General features: G+C 50.4%; 1 protein-coding gene across 1 annotated transcript in view; it reads left to right on the top strand.

The window, feature by feature from the left end:
* Positions 1-23,972, top strand: part of stk3 (serine/threonine kinase 3 (STE20 homolog, yeast)) — a 54,964-nt gene that overhangs the window by 25,977 nt on the left and 5,015 nt on the right. Inside the window, exons 7-10 of the mRNA XM_023814201.2 lie at positions 1,908-2,045; positions 3,375-3,500; positions 7,145-7,340; positions 12,655-12,830. Of these exons, the coding sequence (XP_023669969.1) occupies positions 1,908-2,045; positions 3,375-3,500; positions 7,145-7,340; positions 12,655-12,830 (636 nt within the window). The remainder of the gene's footprint in view (positions 1-1,907; positions 2,046-3,374; positions 3,501-7,144; positions 7,341-12,654; positions 12,831-23,972) is intronic.

Raw genomic sequence — 23,972 nt, forward strand, 5'->3', positions numbered from 1 at the left:
AGTGTGGTTTGCTGAAGCAGATCAGGATAAGAACCTTTAGGCTCGAACCTGCAATCACTTTGCACAGCTCTTTGACCGCTAACTGTGCATCTCTGTGTTACCGATCAGTGTTTCCCAATCAACAATGTGAATTCCGTGAGGACGGTGAGCGGCGCACGCGTTGCTGATCCCGTTTCTGCTGAAGCTCTGAGTCCCGCCCTCAGGGAGCCCGGGTGTGAGCTGAAGGAGCTTCCAGCTGTGACGCACCTCCACACACTGCGCCCCCCCTGCGTGACTTACAGCGTCCTGTGGGGGGCGTAAGTGAGCTCGAGCCGCATCCATCTGCCTGCTTCCTATTCTGTAGTGTTCCTCCTATTAAATGTGCCGCTCTGGGGTCATGATTAAATTGTGTTTGCATGCGAGTCCCAAAGCAGTTGTGGGAAATCGCTGCCGTTGATCGTTCTTAATAAAATAACACAAAAACCAATAATAAATATGAAATGACCCCGTTGGTATGGACTTTGCGGTATTTCAGGCCATCTGTAAGTGTGAATGGGGGGGGTGGCCGCTACCCCTGCGGTCCCTAGAGGCTGCTCACATGCCCTGTGTTAAACATGCCGCCCCCTCAGTTGTTGCTGTGTGTCAAATGACGGCCTCCCACCCCAAAAAAAAAAAAACCCTTTATTTTTCTTCTGGCTAGACGTGGATTATAAGCATTTGATTAGTTAACTTATTTAAGCCCTCTGACCTTTCACTTCACGCCGACTGTTTGTCCAGCGGACGCTCAGGCGAGCGGGAATCTTCGGGCGACGTTTGGGGGCTACTGTGCGGGGACCTGGGGATTCGCCTTGTACCTTTCACCCCCCCAAATAGCCTCCAGATGTCTCGCTGCCCCGTCGGCGTTACGGGAGGAGGCCCAACCCGTCCCAGACCCAGCCTGCTATTTTTTCCAAGTCGGCGGGGGGGGGGGTGCCATGCACCAATACATGGAAAAAGACTCTGCCAGCTTCTTTATCAACACTGAGACAAGAAGGGGAAAGAATCCGATCTCTGTGGCGACAAGACTCCCGATGTGGGGGAGAATGTTATGTGTTCTGAAGAATACCCGGTAAAAACGGACCCCCACCTCTCACCCAGACACCCCCAGACACAGTGCCTTGCGGTGTCTGCTGTCCCAGCTGGCAGCTGGGCCGGACCTAGTCGGGTCCAACTTGTGTTACTGTTATCCTGTGCTAGGGGGTGTTTGTTTATTCACATTGTTGATAATTGACTCTGTGGTCCGTTTAAGCCCAGTTCCAGAACTTTGGTGTTAGTGTTTCATTGTTAATGAAGAGGCTGTCAGTAGAGGTATGGTTACCAAGCTTTGCTCTTGGAAGGTCCAGCTCAGGCCTGTTTCAAAGCGTGGGGGGGTGATGGGGGTCTGCGTCCCCCAAAGAGTCTGACCCATGGGATTTGATTTAGTGTGTGGGGGGGGGGGGGAGGAGATAATTAAGTCTCTCCTATTGTACTTTTTGGCAAGGTACTAGGTAACCTCACAATCAGATGTCCCGGGAGGGGGGGGGTCATCCAACTGCCGCTGTATCAGGAGGGGCGGGTGGTGGCTTGTATGGCTGAACTGAGAGAAGCAAGTAGGTATATGGGATGGATGGGGGTGCATGCTGGGTAAGCAAAGCTCCGGGGGCTTGCCGTGCCGACCGCCTCCCCAGGCGGAAATTCAATGGGAAGCGGCTACATTGGTAGCAGATGGAATGGCTTCCTGCATCCCGGTCACGCTGGAAACCCTAGACTCCTCCAAATTTGTTCGCCAGATTTACAGTCTGATAGAGCCGGTAGATTATGTGGTGAGGTTGGGGGGGGGGGGGGGTGACTGTGGATCCTGGGTTCTAACCGCCTCTTTCCTTTCCCGCTCCATGCTTCTCCTTTGACAGGCCATCTTCATGATTCCCACGAACCCACCTCCAACCTTCCGGAAGCCTGAGCTCTGGACCGACGAGTTCACAGATTTTGTGAAGAAGTGTTTAGTGAAGAACCCTGAGCAGAGGGCTACAGCTACACAGCTCTTACAGGTGTGTGTGTGTGTGCGTGTGCATGTGCATGCGTGGGTGGGTGTGCGTGCGCATGCGCGCATGTGTGTGCCAGTGTAGCCGCGCGGCTCCAGCCCACGTCCGCGGCTCCCACACTGCACCGTCTGCTTTCCGCCATGGAAGCCACAGTGCCTGAGCTCCACTATTCCCCGACTTCTGCCATGTCAGACCCACTAGAAAACACTCCACATGTCACCTTGCTGCCTCTTGGATCTGAAATATGTCGCTCTGGTAAAAATATGTGAGAGTTACATCCACAAGAAATTTAGACCTGTCCAATTTGTGTATTTTTTTTTTTTTATTTTTAAAAACCCAATTCCTGGCCCCTGTTCCTGTTTCTGATCTGGTCCTAAGCGTACGCCACTTGCGGGCTGGCTGCCCTCAGTCCTGCATCTTCACCGCGATGCAGTGTTGAGTTTGGCCACAGTTTCAGGACGTTGCAAATCACATGCAAATTTCAGCTTGGGGGCAAATCAGACGATCATGTTTGTGTGACGCACGGTGGAAGTCGGATTTGGACCCTTCCGCACCGCGGTGTTGTTTTTGCCTTAAAAATAGCTCAGAATCTATGTTCCAAATGTTTGCCGATCGTGCTGATTAGCAGAACAAAATAATTAATTCCGGAGTACCCTAATTGGGTCTCTTTGATACTTTTAAATCGCGGAATTTGCAAGAGGGAAAGTATAGATTTGACCTGGCAGTCCGTGTGGCATTGAGGTGTCGGGAGATGCTCTCGCTCCCCCACCCAGAGTGTGGGGCGGCTTGTTGGCCGACTGGTAATTGACGTTATTTTTGCCTGATTCCGGAGCCCTGAGCGCTGCCCAAGCTGTTAGTGTCCCCCGGCAGCCTCCCAGCTCACACTGCAGCGGGGAAGTCGTTACGCGGTTTCGGGTTTTATTTCCACCCAAGGTGGGTTTTGCAGCGCCACTTCTTAACGGCTTTTTAACGAGCGGCGGTTTCCCCCGGCGAAACCGTAAACCGGCCTGCCGTAATGTCGATGGCACTCATCCCCTTCCTTACCGCGGGTGTGCCGCAGCTGGGCTGAGAGGCACGGCTTCCTGAGTCAAGCCGTGGTCGTCGGCCGCTCCAGTCCCGATGCCGCTTTTTACGCTCTTCCTCAGCCCTTAATTGCTTTATTGGGGTCATTAATTGCACGGCGACTGAGTCACCTTGGCGATCCGGCTGTGAATCAGGATGTAAATCCATTCTGAGGGTTGTGCGATTGGCGCGATTGGCGCGATTGGCGCGAGTGCCGATTACCGATGTCGCCGACCCTCTGTGACTCCATCGCTGTATCTCTCTCTTCCCAAGCATCCCTTCATCAAGAACGCCAAGCCAGTGTCCATCCTGCGAGACCTGATCACGGAGGCCATGGACATCAAGGCCAAGAGACACCAGGAGCAGCAGCGCGAGCTGGAGGAGGATGAGGAGAACTCTGTAAGTCCGGGGCACCCGGCGACGTCATGGCAACTGGGCATTGCCACAGATAGAATTTCCGACCCCCAGCAAAACCTAAAGCCCTGGTCTTCTACCTCCAGCAAACACCTCAGCAATGACTTATCGACTGGAAGCGTAGCTCCTTGTCTGGGGAGAGAGGTGGTCGGAGTGTTGATGTTACAGAGGTGTTGCCCAGGGGCTTAGAATATTCCACTTCCCCTGTCTGATGCCTGTAGGACTGAGGGTGTCTGTGTTATGGGTGAATCCCTTAGCTGATAACCTAATGTGGTACATATATGCCCTAATATGTGTGGAATATTACGCTTAGTTTGTAATGTCAACACACAATGCTGCAGTAATGTTCGGTGCTGGCATCTCTAGGGAAGAGTCGATCAACTTCGGCAGACTGGACATATTCTAATGCAGGGGTGTCAAACTCCAGTCCTGGGGGGGCCGGAGCCCTGTGTAGCTTGGTTCTTTCCCTGTTCCACCACAAATGATTCAGCTCAAGAGCTGTGTGGTAATTAGCACAAGGAGTTGAATCAGGTGCGTTAAATGAGGGGAAACCCAAAAACGTGTAGGGTTCTGGTCCCCCAGGACTGGAGTTTGACACCCATGCTCTAGCGTGATGCTTGGCTTTGTTTTCTGCTGTCAGAACTGATGAAAATGCACTTTCAGAGCCTCAGATGCCCCCCCGAGTTCCTTACGTGAAGGGAGTAGCTGTGAGCAGCACAGCTAGATGAGGAGATGGTCTCGACTCCCAAACACTCTCGTCTCGTGAAGGTGGCACCTGTGCTGTACTCGTGTGGGTTGAGGCTGAGGTTGTCCTGCAGGGCTGCGTGTAGGGAACCGGGGGGGGGGCACCTTTGCCTAATAGTTACCGAGAAGACTTTAGTTGCCAAGTAACCTAATAGAAACATTGGCAAACAGGCATGTGCGGGTCTGCATCCTCTGACGGCCAGCTGTGTATGGAAATCTCGTTCTGCTAAATGAAGACCCCCCAGCCCCCCCCCAACCAGATGCTCGTCTGTCTTTTACTGGTCACCTGGACCCATTAGTCTCCCTGCTAGGTGGGTGGAGAAAGGCGTGTTTTCACACACGGTTCCTTCTCCTCCGCCCCCCCCCCCCCCTCTCGATATGTCTTTGTCATGAACTTCAGGCTGCTTCCCCTGACAGGCCGCCCCCATACAGGCACGCATTGAATCGTGCTGCTCAGTTTAGCTGCAAGCTGCATTTGCTCACGCCGTCTTACTTTTCAAGATATAATGTCGGAATGGGAAGTTCTTTCAGGCGTGACTCTGTACCGTCTCAGTCACGTACCTGCCGTCGCTTGGGGGTGGAGTTTAGGGGGGGGGGGTGTGCTGTTTGGGAGCAGATGTGGGCATTTGCACTGGGTAGGGCCATGTAGCCCTTTACGCCTGATTTGCTCCCCCCTTAGTGATCAGTGATGTTTGGAAACACACCCCATGTAAGAGCATGTTCCCAGCTGAGTAAGTGTGGCCTGCAGTTCACGTCGTAATTAGGGCCTGATTTACACCAGGTGAGCTGGTTACGGAGCAGCACCCCCCCCCCCAATGCACAATCTCAGTATCTGCTGTAAAATCCCTCCCCAAACAGCCTCTCCCCTGCAATCAGCCTGTGACCCATGGAGCGCCGCTCCCGGCCTGCCCCCCAGATGTGACCGGAATCCGAGGCCCGGCAGCCTGGCGAAGCCCCCCGACCTGGAAGCGGGATTAACAGACCGCCGCTTCCTGTGGAAATGACCAATTAGGAGTTAGGCTCAGCCTGCTTCCGCCGCTACCGGTTCAGATGCGTGCGCTGGCCCTGTAATGCGATTCGCTCTCGGAGATAAATGGAAGTGGTTTGGAACAGCATGAAATGTTTTTTTCTTAAAGAAAAACATCTGAGTGTGTAATTGAGCTCAGCCTTAATTGAGTTTCTCTCCGCCCCCCCCCCCCCGCCCCCCCAGCACACAGTGGTGCATTGTGTGTCCACTGCAGCAATAACGTACCCACATTCTGCAGGATATACGCACATTTCGTACCCCTCGCGTTTCCCCCCAGCAGAACTGCATTCTGGGAGTGATCACCTTATTTGACTCCGCGATCTGGCAGGGGAGTCTGTGGGTGGGAGCCTGGCCGTCAGCGCATCAGCCGTGAGCCGCCCTGCCGCAGGATCCATCTCTGGGATCTCTGTCATGCCAGGCCAGTTGGTGGAGCTGATCCCTCAAACCCGACGAGGCCAGGGTCCCCCCCTCGGCTCGGTTTGTGGGGGAGCCAAGCTGTCAGCCGCACTTTCGCAGCTGGGGGGGGCGCTTTACGGTTCCTTGCAGATTCGTGCCCCGTCCAGCTTCGTGATGGATGTCCCGGCTTCCTGTCCGCACTGTTTTAACGCGCCGCTGTGAGGCCGAGTCGTACAAATCTCACGCTGACGTCATGTGACTGTGGACGGCTCTCCCCATGGCGCTCTGTTTGCCAAGGCTACCCAGGGCATGCCCCCTCCGCCACCTCCTCCATTCTGTGTCTTTGGAGACCTCGCTGTCCTCATCACTTACTGTTAAACGCAGAACGGCACCAGAAACGTGTGCCTGTCGTCCCCCCCCCCCCCACCCAGCTTCCCTTTCTCCTGTGGCCCATTTGTGCTTTAATTAGGCTTGTTGGAAGTCTAGTCTGACTGTCCTAATGCCCGTTAAATGCTTTTCCCAGGCAGACAGGAGGCCCTGCCCTGCACGTGTCGGAAAACTGATGTGCTCTGTTCTCTGGTGGGATGCATCGATTAGATTGCCAGTGTTTTTTTTTTTTTTTTGCGTGGGGCAGCATCGGCCTGCAGGGGGGGTCCTGATGATAATCAATCACCAGCCAAGTGTTGAACTGGGACAGGAGCAGCGGTCTCCAGATTATGGAGGGAGAAAGAGGAGCATTAGGGGGTTCGTTAGGGGAGAGGGGATCTCCCAAATGGAGCCCTATCGAACGGGACTGCAGTCGGATCACAGGTGAGGAGTCACGGCGTCGGTAGGGGTGTGAGAGGGAGAGAGGCAGGCGTCACGACCTGCGGGCAACATTTGGGGAAGGTCTGCCCGACCACACGCAGGCATGCCTGTATTTCACGATTTAAACATTAACGGCCATTTTGTCCCTGTCATCAGCCTTGGATGACTCTCCGCTTATCGTTATCTTGTTAGAGAGTCTGAGTCACCGTGTTGGTGCTTCTCGGTGATCTGCTTATGACCGTAGGTACTCTGCGGTTCTCATCCACTGCTTTGTGACGCGTGGTTAAAAGTTAACCTCATTCTACACGTTCGCCCGATAACTAAGTGATATTTATTTGCTGGGAAGAGTTTGACCTCTTTGACCTGGAACGTTCTCTGCAGATGGAGCGAGCCAGGTTTGGTGCTAATTGGACCTCGCGTAACCCATTCTGTACACACACCGTGTGATTCCCTCAGCCAAGCCCCCCCCCTGCGATTTCAGTGCCCACACCTCATTGTCTTTAAGATGGCACAGCACTTTGATAGGTGGCAGTGATGTCACCAGCAGCGTGATGTCACCGTGATGTCATCGTGATGTCACCAGCCGGTCTCATAATGACAGTATGGTGGTTTTACGTGAGAGTCTGTGTAGAGTAACTGGCCATGCCTTTGGCAGGAGGAGGAGGTGGAGGTGGACTCCCACACCATGGTGAAGACCAGCTCGGAGAGCACAGGTACCATGAGGGCCACGGGCACTATGAGCGACGGAGCGCAGACAATGATCGAACACGGCAGCACCATGCTGGACTCCGACCTGGGCACCATGGTCATCAACAGCGACGAGGAGGAGGAGGAGGACAGCACGATGAAGAGTGAGTCTGCCGACACCGGCTATTCCAGCCTCCAGTCATTACCCCCACACTGAAGCATGGCTTTTTGGTTTCCTTTGGGGGATGGGGGTGTTGGAAAGGGGGGGGGGGGTTTCTCATAAATTTTAGTCAGGGAAGATGTGGGTAAAGAATTCTGACTGGGTTTTATATTAAACGGTCCTGTGATTTATGATTCATCCATTCATCTTCTAACCACTTCTCCCAGTCAGAGTCGTCGTGGTGATTTACGGTCCTCTTTGAAATTTGGGAGACTTTTTTGGGCCAAAGAAAGGTGCCAGATGCCTGGCAAAAGTTCTGGCTTCAACATTCAGTTCTGTGTGGCTGCAGAGCCATAACTCCAAAATGAAGGAGGAGCTGGAGAGCTAGAGCTCTGCGCCTTGCACGGACCTTCTGGGTCATGCTGTTGTACCTTACACAAAATTGGTATGTATAGATGATCCTCCATGGACTATGCGACCATGTGTAGAAACACCTTTTCTTTAGAGTTTGTTGGACGAATGTTAGAAGCCCAACATTGTCCTCACATACATGCTGGTCCCACTGTAGTTTATACATCTGCCACTAGATGGGAGTGTTGCGCCATGTGTTTCTCATTGGCCTCCGTTTAAAATTTCCAGCCTGGTGTAAATTGAGCTGTAGCTCCTCAATTGGCTTTTAATTGTTCTGAAAACTGCAAGTCTCCAAATCTCAAGAGACTAAGAGTTGGAAGCTAGACTGTGGTTTAAAATGTCTCAGAATCCTATGAGGATAGCTCTTCCTTTCCAAAAATCCGACCCAGTTTGTAGCCCTGACCAAGTTACGTTCTTCCCCTCTGGCAAAGCATGTGTTAAAAGTGATTAAACTTTAATATAATGATAGCTGAGTTTGTGCGCTTGTGTGAAATGACCCGCTGTAGCCATTAGTCTGTCCCCAGAAGGATTATATAACCGAAAAACTGAATAATTCCTGTCTTGCAATTTAACAAAACAAAAGTTTTGCTTGCAAGAAATGCCGCCCACGTCTAAACCCCCCTCACAAAGCGCACAGTAGTCAAAAGCGGACAGAAACGGCACAGTGATGTTGTTTATGTAAGGCTGACAAATGAGTGTGGTCTCCATTTCTGCTTTGAATAAATAAATATTCAGAATGGGAGGTGGCCGTCCGCCGGGGGTCCGGGGAGCACCAGTGACTCCAGCTGGCGCACAGAGCTCGTCGGAGAGCTGGTGTGTCACTTGGAGCACTGGAGTGTTTGGTGCTGGTCATCTTGGGGGGTGTCGACAGGCCTGACAGTCCCGTAAGCCTGCTGGCCCCATTTGGGGGGGTTTGACTGCCAGGGACACACACTTCGTGAAAGTCACTGCCATCGCACTGTTTAAAACCCGCCAAGTGGGGGAGGGAAAGGCAGTTAAGTCCGACTTCATACCTGCATTTTTAATAATCTAGTTACCAGAGGGTAAAAAAATATCCGGCTCTTTGTTTGGATTAAAAAAAAAAAAAAAAAGTTATAGGTGAGTTTTTTTATATAATGAAATAAGTGAATTGGCTGAAAGTGTAGATTAATATGAAGGACTTGTAAGGATCCGCACCTCCCTCTGCCTTTATCGCGGCCCTTAATCCATCCTGGACTGATGTCCCGCACTGTGTGTGGTGGGATATTGCGTCACACTGTGTCTTTGTGCATTGGCCTTGAATACGAGCGCTTTCCGAATGGCAGCCCTGCCGTAGATTCCAGCCTTGTGACGCTCGTGGTTTTTGTTGAGGCTCTGATTTGTTTCTCAGGCTGCCCTTCTCTGGCATTTAGCGGCTGTCCAGTCTGAGTCCGTCTGTCCAGTCTGAGTCTGTCTGTCCTTGTCTGAGAGCTTTGACTTTGATGTTGCGGTTTGTCTGTGTTTAAATTAGAATCAGTTTTATTTTGCTATGTCCGTGTATGTACAAGCAATGTGTGTACTTTTAGCATGTTCTGTCATGATTTTTGGTACTGTTGCCCTCCGAATTGAGCCGTTTCGCCTTTTATGTGACTGACACACCTGCAGTTCTGGCACCGACGATTTGGCTCTTTCGGATATCTGTCACTCGCTTCATGTTGCTTTGAAAACTCGCGTATCAAAGTCCCGATCGTCAGAACTCTTTCGCTGGACGACACACCTGCTAATTGCCATTCAGCCAAGGATGACTTTGCTGTTTGTAATTGTAATTTCGATGCTTCAAAGTTGACGTCCTGTTTCATGGGGTGTTTCCACTATTTTGTTTGTATGTTGTGTGTATATATACTACTGATTCAAGCCTGTATATGTGCATAACACAAGCATGCACAGAGCATAGTGTATATAAAATAAAGCATTACAATGAGTGCAATGAGTATAGGGCACTATTTTAACCTCTAAGTTGTTTTGGATAAAAAATAACGGGCTGTAACTTGGACGGCCTCGGCTGGGGTCCTGCTGGGTGCTGCTCAGAGGCCTCATTGTCCCTGCGGCGTGACACAGGACTCGCGGAAACCCGCGGAAACCAAGCTGGGTGCGGAGTCTCCCTATAGCACACTCATTATGGCCTGGCTGTCATTGTTTAGGATAATGTGCTGTTATTTGCTATTGTGTATGTGTGTGTGTGTCTGTCTGTGTATGCATGTTTTTTGCCTCGTCTCAGTGATTAGAAGGCACTACTGTGCACACAATAAGTGGAAACTAGGGTGTACCAACTGGGGGTGGGGGTGGGGGGGGGGTGCAGGCAGAATTTAATAGAATGTATATTGTAGATAGACACAAAGGATGTAATCCAGGTCCTTATCCTGAGCCTGGTGAGAGAGGAATATGAGTCACAAAGGTTTTGGGGGTGGGGGGGGGCAGCCTCCAGAACAGTGGCATATTTCAGGGTTCATACTGATAAACTGGCCCGCAAACTGGAAAAGGAGTGTTTTCCGGGTGTTAGTGAGGGCCTGGGGGCAAATGTATGAGGACATAAGCGCTGTTTATTCCTGATGGTTACAAAGTAACTGCTCTGACTCGAACCTGCAGGTTTCTGCTTAGTTCAGTGTAATAGGTTGCCGGACCAGCGACTGCCCTTGAATGGAAACCGGCAGCGTCTGATGAGAATGGAGGCAGCATTCAGTGTCTTTGTTCCAAAAGTGGGCCGCTGTCTGTGCGGATTGTGCTAAGGGCCAAAGTGCAGGTTCGAGTGTCGCAACACACACACACACACACACACACCCTTGAAGCTGGAGACATCGGGTTCGGAGACTCTGTGACAGTGACAGTGCCGCAGCAGAAAGGAGGGGCGTGAGTCTGTCGCCTTGCAGACGTGGCGTCACTGCAGCGGGTGTGAGTCTCAGTCGCCTTGCAGACGGGGCTCACTGCAGCGGGCGTGAGTCTCAGTCGCCTTGCAGACGGGGCTCACTGCAGCATTGGCGAGGAAGGAGTGTTTCTTAGCTCAGTTCTGGGGGAGCGTCAGTGCCAGAGGGCTTTATTCACTGTGTGTGTGTGTGTGTGTGTGTGTGTGTGTGTGTGTTATAGCAATGAACAGTTCTGTTCTCACGCTCTGTCCTGTGTGTGTCCGAGCCTTAAGCAAGTCCTGTATGGGGACTGTAACATTTATTTTTATTAGTATCAATAATAATGATGATGATGATGGTCTACATATGCTGTGGTTGAGAGAACAGTTAGAAGCAGATGGAAGAAATGATGATGTTCTTCCCAGACCGAACACCTGTCTGTGTGCTGAAATATGTCCGCCGGCTCTCCTGCGGCAAGACTGCTGTGATCGTTGAGCCGTCGGGAGGACATCAGATCTGACTGGCAGAGGTCCAGGTCACCCGGGGACCCTAGAGAAAGAAACGGGTTTTATTTGCAGGGAGAACAAGCCCTAAAGAGCCTCTCGGTCCCGTTGCCTAATGTTGCCCCAAGAACCTCATCAACATCTGCTGATCTTCATACGTATCACCCAGAAGGACAGAGCGTTCATCACTAAAGCAGTGAGCAGCTCCTACCGTGTTTGGCTCATAAAATAACAATGGCGCGGCCGTTCTGCTAGAAATGCTCACCGCAAGCAGCCATAGTAGCAGAGAATCCAAGGTGGGAGCTCAAGTGGGACGGGGCCACTTGGTATAACCAGAGGGGGGTGTCAGAATGCCAGGAATATGGAATGACGGGGAGTCAACATGGATCTAGACTAAATGGTGCACCTGCCGGTGGCGTGTACCTGCCGGTGGCGTGTACCTGCCGGTGAAGTGCACCTGCTCCAGTCTGATATCACGCCTGATTCCGTTAGAGATGAGAGCCCTTTTGCGGGACGGACCTTTCCCAGTACGCCTCCGCCCTCGGGAAGGGGGGTATTTGTGATTTATCAGCCCCTCCCTGACAGCTCCGAAAACACTTGGAGAGCGACTGGCTGCGCTGTTGTCGGCCTACATTCAATATAAGCTCCACACAGGAAACCTTCAAAGCTTTAGTTTCAGAATTCACACTGTATTGTTTTAACTTGCAGACAGCACAGTTGGTTAAAATGGACGGCAATAGGGCTGGCTGTGTGTTTTATTCGGTCTGAATTTGTTTGGCTTCCGTTCAGTGGCAGGAAGTTGCAAATCGGTTTGTTTCCACAACGGCATCGATCACCGGACCCACAGTATTAACATTCACAGGTGCTTTTCGATTGTTCCTGAAGTAAATGAGAGCTTTTAAACCTGCAATCTGTGAGGGACTGAGCAGAATTACAGGCAACTGAGAACCAAGAGGCTGGCCTGTTCTGAAGTGTAGTTTGACTTCTGGGGAGTGTTGTGGAAATGAAGGGTGTGTCTGCAGCTGAGTGTCCATCGAGGGGGAACAAATGGCGACCGTTTGTTAACGTTAGGGCCAGTGAGATGGTCCGCCGAACTTCCCTGGCAGATGGAGCAGATGGCGCAGTAAGGGGTAACGTGACCTCTGAGCAAATGCAATGTGACTGGTACAAACCCCCCCCCCCCCCTATCACATATCGAGGCTTAAACGGCACTGACTGAATGGTTCTAGACTTTTGGTGATGATCCTCTGGGTGTGTTCTGATGCTATGCCAATGACTCTCTTGGTACAACAGCGCATATTACGATCTACATTAAGGTTCCCCACATCCAGTCCGGAGGGCCAGTCTGCACCACGATTTGCAGATTTCCCTGCTCAAACCTGCCTTGTTCAGCTCACTAGTAATTGCCAGATTTAGTAGGTATGTTTGAGTAACTGGGGAACCCTGGTCTAATTAAATGTTTCTACAAACTTCACATTAGCACCTTCCTAATGGACTGAAGCTGGGTCGTCAGCCCCTTACTCCACACGTCTTATTTCCCCTGTAGGAAACGCCACTTCCCAGCAGGCTCAGCGGCCCTCCTTCATGGACTACTTCGACAAGCAGGACCCGAAGGGCAAGGCCCAGGAGAACTGCAACCAGAACAGGCCGGATTCCTACCACATAGCCAAGAATGTCTTCCCTGACAACTGGAAGGTGCCGCAGGACGGGGACTTTGACTTTGTGAGTATGGGCTCCGGCTGCTGGGAGTGCTGGGAGTGCTGGCCGAGTCTAAGCTGGTGTTCTGGGTCGCCGCACGTGCCACCCGGCTCCTGCTCCTGCCGCACTGGGCAGCTTGTGGCGCCTCCTCCTGTCCACCGCGCTCCTCTGCTGCTCTCCCTTTTCAAAGCGAAACGCCTCGTTTCCTTCTCGCTTCTGCCTGCGCATCCGGTCGCTGAGAGGCTGGAAACGTCCCCACTGATGAGAAGACAGCAGTGGGTAGCTTTCAGTCCCCGAGCCCAGGCTCAGTGTGTGTCTGTTTACCAGCCACTCTACTTATGTATTTTTCCAGAACTAGAGCGGACTGCTATCGAACCGATAAATAAATTAGCTTCCGCGCATGAATGGACATGGCAGCGGTGCTAATGTGACAGATGTCACCGTGCAAGTCCGCTAGAACAAACTGGGCTTGCTGGAATTGCGCTCCCCTCCTCCGCACGGCCGCTAGGTGCTAACGGCTGTGACTCATTGGGTCCCCGCGAGGAATGAAGTCAGGCCGCATGGCCTCTGTTCTTGGGCATTACCTGGCGCCCCCTGTGTGCGGGGTTCCCCATGGGCATGCTGGGTAAACACTGCCAATTAGGATAACAGAACTTGCTTAGGCGCCAGATAACAGGGTAAATTGGTTTTTAACTATTGGCTTTTCCCTGAATGGTAGTAGAGCAGAACCGGGCTGACAATGAGCCTGTTGAAAATCAGACCAGCTCCCAAACTTGGTAACTGCAAGCTGAGGAGTTAATTTCTTCCTGTAGGGAAAGGTGTAAAGAACATCACTCCAGGCCACGGTAAAATCCTGAAATCTCATTCTCACCTGCCCGATTCCCCCCCCCCACCCCTCTGAAAACATCTCTCCCTGGTAGAAGGATAGGCCTTGTCCCCTCTGTGGCCGCAGGTCTGTCACGGTGCCAGTGGAGGACCGACTGCAGCCCAGCTCCGCATTTCATATGTCAGCCGGGAGCCACGTTTCACCCGAGTATAATTTTAGGGATACGGAGGAAAGCGAGCATGTCTCACCCCGCTGGCTGCTTCGTCGTCGTAGCCTTTCTGTGTTTTGTGTTGTGTGTATTCATAATTTTTTCCGCAGCTGCCTCCAAGTTAACAGCTGTAGCTGCTCTCAAGTCAAATTCCATCTTTCAGCATGCGCTGCTTCCTTTGTGTACGTGTGTCCCAGTCCTCCTTGCTGGGCTGCCGGTGCTGGGGGGGGGCAGCTCGCAGCCAGAGCGTGCTGCTGTGGGAAAGGGCTGTGGGTGGATGGCATGTACAAGCTGTGGGGCGGTGTCATTTGGCTGTACATCCTGTGGCCCTGGAAGCATTCTGCTGTGCTTTGTGCTAAAGGGGATATAAAGCTTCAAAATGCATGCTTTAGAAATGTGGACGTTGCATTTAATTTGATTGGATGATGTGAAAGCCTGGCTGGCCTATCAAATTTTTAAATGATTAATTTGAGCCAAACAGGAGAAGACCCGGTGAAAGCAGATCAGAATCACTCGGATTCTCACACACTGCAAAGTCAGGGAGGTGATGGGTTTTGGAACCTGTTCTCAGATCAGTTTGTAATCTCACTGTGATGGTTAGTAAGAAGCTGAATCAAATATAACTGCTTATTTTGAGTTTTTAATGTACTGTCACCTTGGGTTTCTGAGATCACTATAGATTCCATTTGAAAAGTGGATACCAAGGTGACAGTTCACCAAATCAAAGAATTAGCAATCATCTTAACCATGGCGACGGAGTTCTTAATTCAGGTTGTGTCAGTTGCCAGGTGTGTTGGGTGAGTCGGATGCTAGACGTCTCTGCGTCTCTTGTGGGCTGTGAGCAGGGAGCCTCCTCCTCTGGCTGCATCACGGCACGATACACGAGAAAACCTGCGAGCTGTGGAGCAGGAAAGAAGCCGGCAACTGTCAGCATGCGCGCTTGAGGGAGGGGCCTCGCCTTTACCCCCCCCCCCGGGAGCTGGTGTGGGCGTACTACGTTGAGTGGGAGACCCGTGCGAGGAGAAATAAAATAATAGGCAGCTCCACTGAGAGAAACATAAAGAGCAGAGCCAAGATACATGGTTGTCTTAGCCGCAGATGGGGCCGAAGTCAACGTGAGCAGCCTAAATGGCAGCTGAAGCCCGACTCGAGCGCGTCCGTGAACATGCTGACGGGCGGGATGGCTGCGTGACGCTTAAATCCGGGAAGATTTGCCTTCGCATTGGGAAGCATCTGCCGGTCCAGGGCCTGTGTTGTGAAGGTGGTGTGTGGGGGCCTAGGCAGGGATGTGGAGAGGATGTGGGCCCTGCGGCGTGGGCAGGGATGTGGAGAGGATGTGGGCCCTGCGGCGTGGGGAGGGAGGTGGGTGTCACTGTCCCAATCTTGGGCCTTGCAGGTCGGAGGGGGGGGCGTGTCTCTGCGAGCGGTATGTTTTTCAGCTGCATATGAAAGCTGAAGAACAGGCCGTGTGTGTGTGTGCGTGTGTGCCTGTGTGTGTGCGTGTATGTGTGTGTGTGTGTGTGTGTGTGTGTGCGTGCGCACAGCCTCCCCCTATCACTGCCTCTTCATTAAGCCAGCCACTGAAAAGGCAGACAGTGCAGAACTGGAAATTGGAAATTGTGTTTCCTAGGGAACGGCGTGTGTTGTAATTACTTCCCTTCGCATCATGCGTCAAGGAAGATCTTGTGACACACTTCTCGTTAAATGTTAGGGTTTTTGAAAGGACAAAATTTGAATGTCGTCCATAATTCGTCCACCTTATCAGGAGGAGGCTGTGAGGATGTTGCTGTTCGCTGGGAGAGTGTGGATGTCATAAATATCCGGCATGAACCCTTTTAGCGATTTGGAGCTAGACCAGTGATATGCAAATGACCCATTACTGCATCGTAGAATGCGGATTTCATGAATGACACGTACAACATGAACTCTGTTGCATTTGTTTGTAAACAAGCTTGTGCATAAACAAGCAAGCTGATAGCATGGAGCCTGAACACATACTCACAATGTCCTAAACATAACTGGTGCTTTTTTTCAGTGGGTGTAACAAAAAACAGATATGAAGCAGAAATTAGGTCCTTCTGCTTCTGATACGGTGGCATTGATTCAGAACCCCTAATCCAGCTAAAATTTAGAAGGAAATTGCCTAAAAACTGATCACCAATCAATACACCCGACAAGGATGAGAAAGTGGGTATTAATGCATATTGCTGTAATCTTTTTTTTTTTTTTTTAAGACCTTTAGTTGCCTGGATTTTTAGACTGCTTTAAAAACATCCTGAATACGAGGATCTGAATAGAGGACACCAAATCATTATATGTCTAGCTCTGTTTTCTTTATTGTATATTGTTGACCATGTATCTTGTTTTTTTGTTTCCTATTGTTCACCATGTACCTAGATCCGTGTCGTACTGCCCGAGAGGGGAGAGATGCGCGCTCCTCATTCCTCTGTCATTCCCCCAGGGATTCGCCCCATATGCACCCCTGGCCCTGAGGCCTGTCTTTCTGACCCCTCTGGTGGTCCGCGAGGGGTTAAAGCGGCTCTCTGCCATACGCTGTGCCAGGCTGTCTGCTGCTCTACGTGCTGGAAGTTAACGCTTGACTTTCACACATCTTTAAATAGTTTGCTGCAGTTGCTGCTGGCTTTCAGTGTTTATGTATGTGACATAAATTCATTATATGATACCGTTCCATTTGCGTTATTCTTTATTACAGTATAAATGTACCCGGTATTTTTTGTATGTAATGCTCCATTAATCTTTCCTGGGGTATCTCAGTGCACTTAGTGGTGGGATTTATGAGTATTAAATACCAGGCCCCCTCCTCCTTTAATGTTCAGTAAATTCAACCGTTAAGTGGCTATTAGATCCTTCCTCTAAGCACAGTAATGAAATTTTAAGTGTGAATGTGTAGCAGTGATGAGATGAAGCCGTTTGAGTAGGTTTAACTCTCAGTGGTAATGACTCATGATCAGCGAATTAGGCTCTCTGTCTTATTTTAATGTAATGTTTGTTACCCCTATATGAAAACTGCACTACAGAGGCACCAGAAAGTAATATAGCTGCTGTCTCCGTTACCCAGAGTTCTCCAGGAAAATTCTCCTACTTGGAGAGAATATGCAACAGGTGGCTCAGTGGCCAAGGATCCTGACTTGTGATTGGAAATCTGCAGGCTGTATGAGCAGCCGTAGTGAGTCGTACTTAGGGAGAAGGGGTTTCGTTAAATGTGCAGCCGTGGGGGTGCCAAGGAAATCATGAAATTGTACCCTGTCTAGACTGAAATAGACAGAAGCATGTTAAAAATAATGTGTTTGCCTGTCTGTTACTGTCATAATAATAATAATAATAATAATTAATTAGTGTTATTTCACTGCTTTCTGGTGTGCCATTTGGTTCGTTCACGCAGTAGAGTGTTTTACTACGGCAGTCCAGGTTGAGTACTGTGCCAAATGCTGCTGTAGCAGAGCCCCCTGGAATGCAAACTGGCGACCTTCAGGTTAATGCTGTCAGCTATACAGCCCTTTTCTGGGTAAGGACAACAAAGGAGCGAGAGAAGCAGCTGGGCGAGACCCAGGCAAGCTCTGCCCACTGAGTAGAGCAAGACGCATGTCTGGCTGCTATGACTCAGGGGAGAGAGGTGAGGGTGTTGACAGACGACAGGAGAGGTGAGAACTGTGACAGGACAAGATGATGATCACTGGAGGAGGTGGTGGTGATGACCATGTCTGTGGTGCGGATGGTGGTGACTAACGTCAGTGGTGCATGCGTGGTGGTGACGATGACATCGTCTGTGGTGTGCGTGGTGGTGACGATGACATCGTCTGTGGTGTGCGTGGTGGTGACGATGACATCGTCTGTGGTACGCGAGGTGGTGACGATGACATCGTCTGTGGTGTGCGTGGTGGTGACGATGACATCGTCTGTGGTGTGCGTGGTGGTGACGATGACATCGGCTGTGGTGCGCGTGGTGGTGATGAAATCAGTGAAGGAGGTGGTTTATCAGTATTTTGCTCATTCATTTAGACTCTATGTAAAGATACACAAGGAAGTGCGTATCAGTTTTGAATCACCCCAGCATGAATTAACGGTTGGTTTATGGCGTGACACATGTGTTAGGTAAATAATATCTGTGTTGTTTGATACATTATGTCACTAATTGCAGCACCTGTCAGCACATAGCAGATGTCTCAGCATGACTTATTCTGTGACATTGATCTGACTGCTTTTGTGTGGGTTCCTGTTAAGTGCTGGGACCTCACCTTATGGCGGGGATGCATTTTCCTGAACCGCACACCGTCCCGCTTTCGTGACATTTCATCAGGCTTGGCGTGACGGCACCTCCTGTTAAATGCCACCCCTTGTATATTGAGATAGGGCTCCCGCATTTTGATTTTGTGTGTGGATGCGCGTGTTCCGTATTCCCCAGGGTAGCTCTGCTTTGTCTTCGTCTCGTTGGTGCTGAGTCTGTCCCAAGAGCCCCTGTCAGCTTCCAGCCAAGAGGAGCGTCGTCCTGGTGTGATCTGAGATGTTGCGGTACCCCTGGGGGCCTTCAGAGTGCGCCTCGAAGAGCCCCAAACCCTGAGGCGAGAGGAAAGGGAGCGACATCTCTAGAGCTCTGCGTACGGCGGCTAGCAAACAGCTGCACACTTTCATTACTGATTTCTGTTCTTTTGTTCCGATCCAAGGGCTGCAAGGAGACCCACCTTACAGTGAGCAGATGTGCAGCTGCACTTGTCAGGTGCCTTTAGATGAATCAACTAGTGAGCTTTTCTAACCCATTTCACTGCATTGGATTTCTTATTGCCTGACTTGGGCCCACCTGCTCAGCAGACTGGTTTGTGCGTGTCCAGTGCCTTCATACTTGATGAGTATGATCTTACCCCCTGTTTTAAAGCTCTCAGAATCTGCTGGCCGTGCAGCTGCTGTTATGTCTCCTGCTGTTGTATTGTGTTATAAGTGCTGTGTTAATTCTCAGCTGAAGCCTGTTTTGGTTTGCAGCCTGGTAGCTGTCTTGCGACAGGTGGAAGTGGCCCGTCGCGATTTTAATGAAACGCCTCCAGCCTTTGTTTTGTGTTCCGATGCCCCGAAGAGTCGTTTATCCGCGGGCCTGTGATCGCTGGACGTCCACAGTCGTGAGACTTTTCCGCAGCGGTCCTCTGGGAGTGCTTCTCTCTCACTCCTCTTTCAGAGTTAATCTGATTATATGTTATTGTCAGCTTCTGTATTCCTCTGTGGTGTTCAGTGGTTGACTTTGCTGCACTGGGCTCTCTGAAGTGAGACGGTACACCGTAATTCACTGAGAAGAGACTCCGAAGCTGTGCTTGGTTAATGAAATGAGCCCTGGGAATTGGGACACGGGCTCCCTGAAATGTCACAGAGGACGACGAGTGCTGTGAAAACGTGCTGAGCTTTATGGAGATACAGGTCATCATTTGGTCATGCTGGGGACGCATTCTTAGAACATCCCCCATAATCTGCTTAGCTAAGTAATTATGTTTTTTACAAATGAAGATCTATGCTAATTGTTACTGCAGATGATGCAGATCTGAACTGAGGTAGAATTGGGGCCTCTGCTGTAAGCCTTTGCTCAGTCTGCATGCTGCATTCCTCCTCAGCAGGTACAGCCTGCCACATTACCATGAGGTGCCTTGGGGGGGGGAGCAGTGTGCTCCATATGGGGGGGGACGCAATAAGGAAGCACCTAACAATATATTAATACCAAGGACCAAGTAAGAAGTTTGGCCATTGAAGACGAAAAGCCTCAATTTCTTTGTGGGATTTAGAGGTAGAAATCTGCCTCACATTCCATATTTCAGAGCATGAAGGTTTAATGGTCTGGCCACTGGGGAGGCCGTGGAAGGCATTTGACTTCATCCTACTGTTCATGAAACCAGCCTTAAATTTGTGTGTGGGGCTCAGTCATCGTGAAATCCGGGGAGACGGTAAGGGAGCAGCGTTCATGCCGTGAGAGTCACCTGCTCCTGTGTCCTCTCTCCATATTCCACGGCTGCTACCGTATATAACACAGAGCGACACAGAGCGACCGTCGGGCCTAAAGTCTCGCCGGTTTTTCCTGCCCCTGCCACCTGTGTAGCCTAAGGAACCTTTTTTTTTTTTTTTGAGGTTGGCTACGTTATTTTTTTTTAACCTTTTTGCCCCAGGATTTATTTTTTTTGGATGCTGTTTTCTTTAGGGTCAAAATGCTTTTAACAATTGCACATTCATGGGATTGTTTACAGTGAAGTTTCAGTCGCAGCTCTGAATAAGGAATACTGTAGGTTTGATATGACGTCCATCAACATTTCCGGGAATGTGAAACTTATAGAACTGTTTCTGCTCTGAACAAATGTGGTTTACAGCAAGGGGGGTGAAGTTCTTAGGGCAGTTTTGGATACGTAACCTACAGTAGATGAGGCGTCAGAGATCCGCCGGGGGCTTTGCGGCATAATGCCACTCTTTGTTCATTTAACTTTAATAATCCCGTCTTAATAAGCCGCTTCCCTCTGCGGCAGTGAGCTACTTTAGGCAATTAGCGAGAAGCAGGTGGGCTGAGGAAGCAATTACCTAGTGAACTCCATGCAAAAGTCAGGGGATGAGCCGGCCGGTGATAGAGCCCGGCGCGCCGGCCGGTGATAGAGCACCAGCCCTGGGCTGTAGCGGCCCGGCGTCAGGCCACGCGCAGCTGGGAAATGACCACACTCATCGGAAGGCTTGAGCTACCTCGGCACTCCTGATAACTACTTCAAGGCCCTTCAGCAATGTCTTACGCCTTTTTAGTCACGCACCTCTTGATTACACCCTGAACGTTCCTCATAAATATCCATCCCTTGTGAAATTACCAGGGTCTCTAAGAGCAGGAATGGGCGCCTATGGCAGCATGCCGAGTTAAGATGCCGGGAAGGTGATGAATGAGTGCGTCTCCTGCGCGTCCTGCACACATCTGCATTGTGGTCCACGCAGCGGGCATCCATCCATAGCTGTGTGGCATCCATCTCAATTATGGCTTTTCTTGTGCATTTTATTTATTTAGCTGTTGCTAGCGTCCCGAGAGGCTCTACAGTCATCGGGAAGGGACGGCATCCTCATTTTTCACACTTGATTCGGCTCTCGTGCCAGAGTTACCCAGTCCCAGCAGCTCTGAGAGAATCTCCTCTTTCTCTGTAAGTGTGATATTCTGTTCCTTTTCCTGAGCTCTTCTCCAGACATCCCCGGTGACTGCGGCCGTTGAGCCCTGGCAGTCTTCATTCCTTAGGCCGCGTCGAGCCCCCCACTCCCCCAGCTACAGGAGCTCACCTTGGTTCTGTCCCCAGCTGTCCAGAAAAAAGGCGTAAAAACGCTTGTGCAGGTCTAGTAGGGATCACAGCCACGCCATTCGTTTTGCAGTCTATTGATTAGAGATGCTGGGTCATCTGCAAAGGATTTGCATGAATGAGATCCGCCTGGCAGGAGATGCACCTCTGGCCTTTCCGAGAGGGTAGCTGGACCCCGTGTCCCGCTCTGCACAGCGTGCGCCTCTGAGCTGCTCCGGTCCAGCGGGAGGCCGGGCCGACCCCCAGCGGCTGCCTGATGGAGTCTCGACATGAGTCAGAGCCGTTTGCAATGGGGTTTATGCCAGACGGCCAGCATCTCCCCCGGTGGTGGGACTGTGTGCAGGGCCTCAGACGCACTGAGCTGCCGGCTGTGTAAATGGGGCCTAGTGGCTGCGGGAGCACCTGTGAACGGCTTCTCTCTTCCCTGTGCATTGTGGGTGAGCGATTCCTGGAGAGGGTCCCTTGGGTGTTTATCGACACCAAGAATGCAAAGAACATACTTTTGTTCTTGGCAATAGCAGTCTTGTTAACTTGCCTCCCAAGAACGAACTCGGGATGCACAGAATCATGGGATTGTTTTCGTTGGCAAGGATGCTACTGATGCATTGATGCATGAACCTGGGCAAGAACAACATCTGGGGATTTTTACTATCCATTGTGCTGCTGTTCTTGAGTATTAGAACTGTAGTTCACACTGTCCAAATAAAGGCTACAACCCTGGTAAACTTTTGTTCCCCATGCTACAACCAATATTAGTGTACCCCCATTAGTACAAAAATGTTCCCCAGAGTCCATTTCTGTACCTTAAATTAGACTAAAAGGTACATTTACCTGCAGTTAGGGTACAACTGGCAGACCCTTGAGGGTACAGCCCCAGCGCCATGTAATTGTACCCTCAAAGGTACCCTCAGGTAGTGCGCCAATGGATGATGATGTCAAACGGGTTAGCAAAGACACAAGAACAGTCCGTATTATTGATAAACACCCCATGCCTTGTAAGTCTTATTGCCCAGCCTGCTTTTTATAGGGGGTGTGAGGCTAAGGAACGAATGTGGAATATCTCTGGAATAGACTTTTTTTCAGGTGCGTAAATTTAGAAGCTTTCGATATCTCAAGATCAAAAGGCAATTGCAGGGCCGCAATACTGGCAATTTTTATACATATTTTACAAAAGAGTATCACCCTCTGCTTCTCCCAGTGCTTAATAATGTTTAATAGTATATCAGAACATTTATTAGCCTTCCTACCCCCATTTATACAAGACTCATGGTCGTCCTGTTTCAAAAACATGGTTAAAATGGCTTTCTTTGAATCAGAAAGTAAATCGCATCATTCTGTGACTATTTTCAGACCAGAGAGAGACTTTCTTCTTCCACTTTTACGTTTTTACTGGGATATGTCATACTGGCTCACATCAGAGAATCAGATCCATGATTTGTTGTGTTTTGAGAACTGCCCAGAGCTGATTACTCTACAGTGAATCTTGTGGACAGCACTAGCCAATGGGTGTAAAGCATATGGAGAAAAACAGGAATGCACATTTACAAAAGGTGTTTAATTACCTCCAACCACCGGAATGGTCAAGCATTTGTGTTTTTTGGAAGGAGACCATAGGTGTTTTGTCGCTCTGCTTGTTTTCTACTCTGCGACACTACATCCAAGGTGACAAATCAATGTCCGCTTCAGTGGCTGCAGGAATTCCGAACACTAGGCCGGGGGAATCTGCTTTGGAGAGCCGAAATCACATGGAGCTGTTAAAGTCACCCCCCCCACATCACCCTCCTTTTCCAGGCATCTCGGGTATATTGCTCTGTGTGACGAATGTAAGCTCTGAGGCTATCAGTCTGTGAAGCAGTTGTGCGGATGTGTTACCTGCACTGTCAGTGATGTCGGCATGGTATTTCAGGAAGCTGTCTGCTGGTAATTGGCTTGTAGACTCTGGCCTGAGGCTCATTTTGGGCTGAATGTGCAGTGAGGACTCCACCCTCCGGGATTCTGATGGGCCTCTTGAAGTCCTCGGCTTCACCGAGTCTTCCTGCCTCGCGTGGGGATACTTTTGTTTTTGGGTTAGCTCTCCTTGCGCAGCTCACATTTATTAGGCCGGAGCAACTAAAAGAAGCAGCTTGTCTACAGTGTCCCTATGAAAAAAAAGTTAATGAACATTTCAAAATCCCTAAGAAGGTAAATGGGTTTTATTGCTGTGTGAGCAATTCAGGTTTAGGTTTTGTTTTGTTTTTTTTGTTTTTTTTTAAAAAGTTTGTTCTTCATTTGTCTGCCTGAGACGAAATGGAATCATTTTCCCCGAAGAAGCTTCTCGCACTGCATTTCCAAAATATCCTCGCCACGTGAAACATTGACATGTTAATGTATTTGTCTCTGTGTTTCCCAGTCCGGTCTTCAGGGACCCACGGACTGTCCATGTTTTTGCTTACTCTCAGCTCACGGAAGCTGGGAGGGAGCGAAAATGTGGATTGTCTGACAGGGAGCTCAGGGGGAGCGAAAATGTGGGTCACGAGGTCCCTGAGGACCAGATTGGGAAACGCTGCCATAGGCTGAGTGTTCAGTGCTGAGTGAGAGTGCATCCATGTCTCCTGGCCTGGTCTCCGGAAGGGTCTTGGTACCGTCCGGTTGGCTCATAGTCTATGCCAGGTCTTGTCTTGTTTCCTGGCACTGCACGTAGCATCCTGATGATGGCATCAAGGAGCCGATTAATGAGACCAGCGGGTTTGTTGGTGTAATCGCCAGCCTTCTGTCAGTAGTGTGTAGGTTCACCTTCGGGGATCAGTCTTGACCATTATTTATGCTGTATAAGAAAACGATCGATC

The sequence above is a fragment of the Paramormyrops kingsleyae genome, chromosome 9 (assembly GCF_048594095.1).
Source record: "Paramormyrops kingsleyae isolate MSU_618 chromosome 9, PKINGS_0.4, whole genome shotgun sequence".
NCBI lineage: Eukaryota > Metazoa > Chordata > Actinopteri > Osteoglossiformes > Mormyridae > Paramormyrops > Paramormyrops kingsleyae.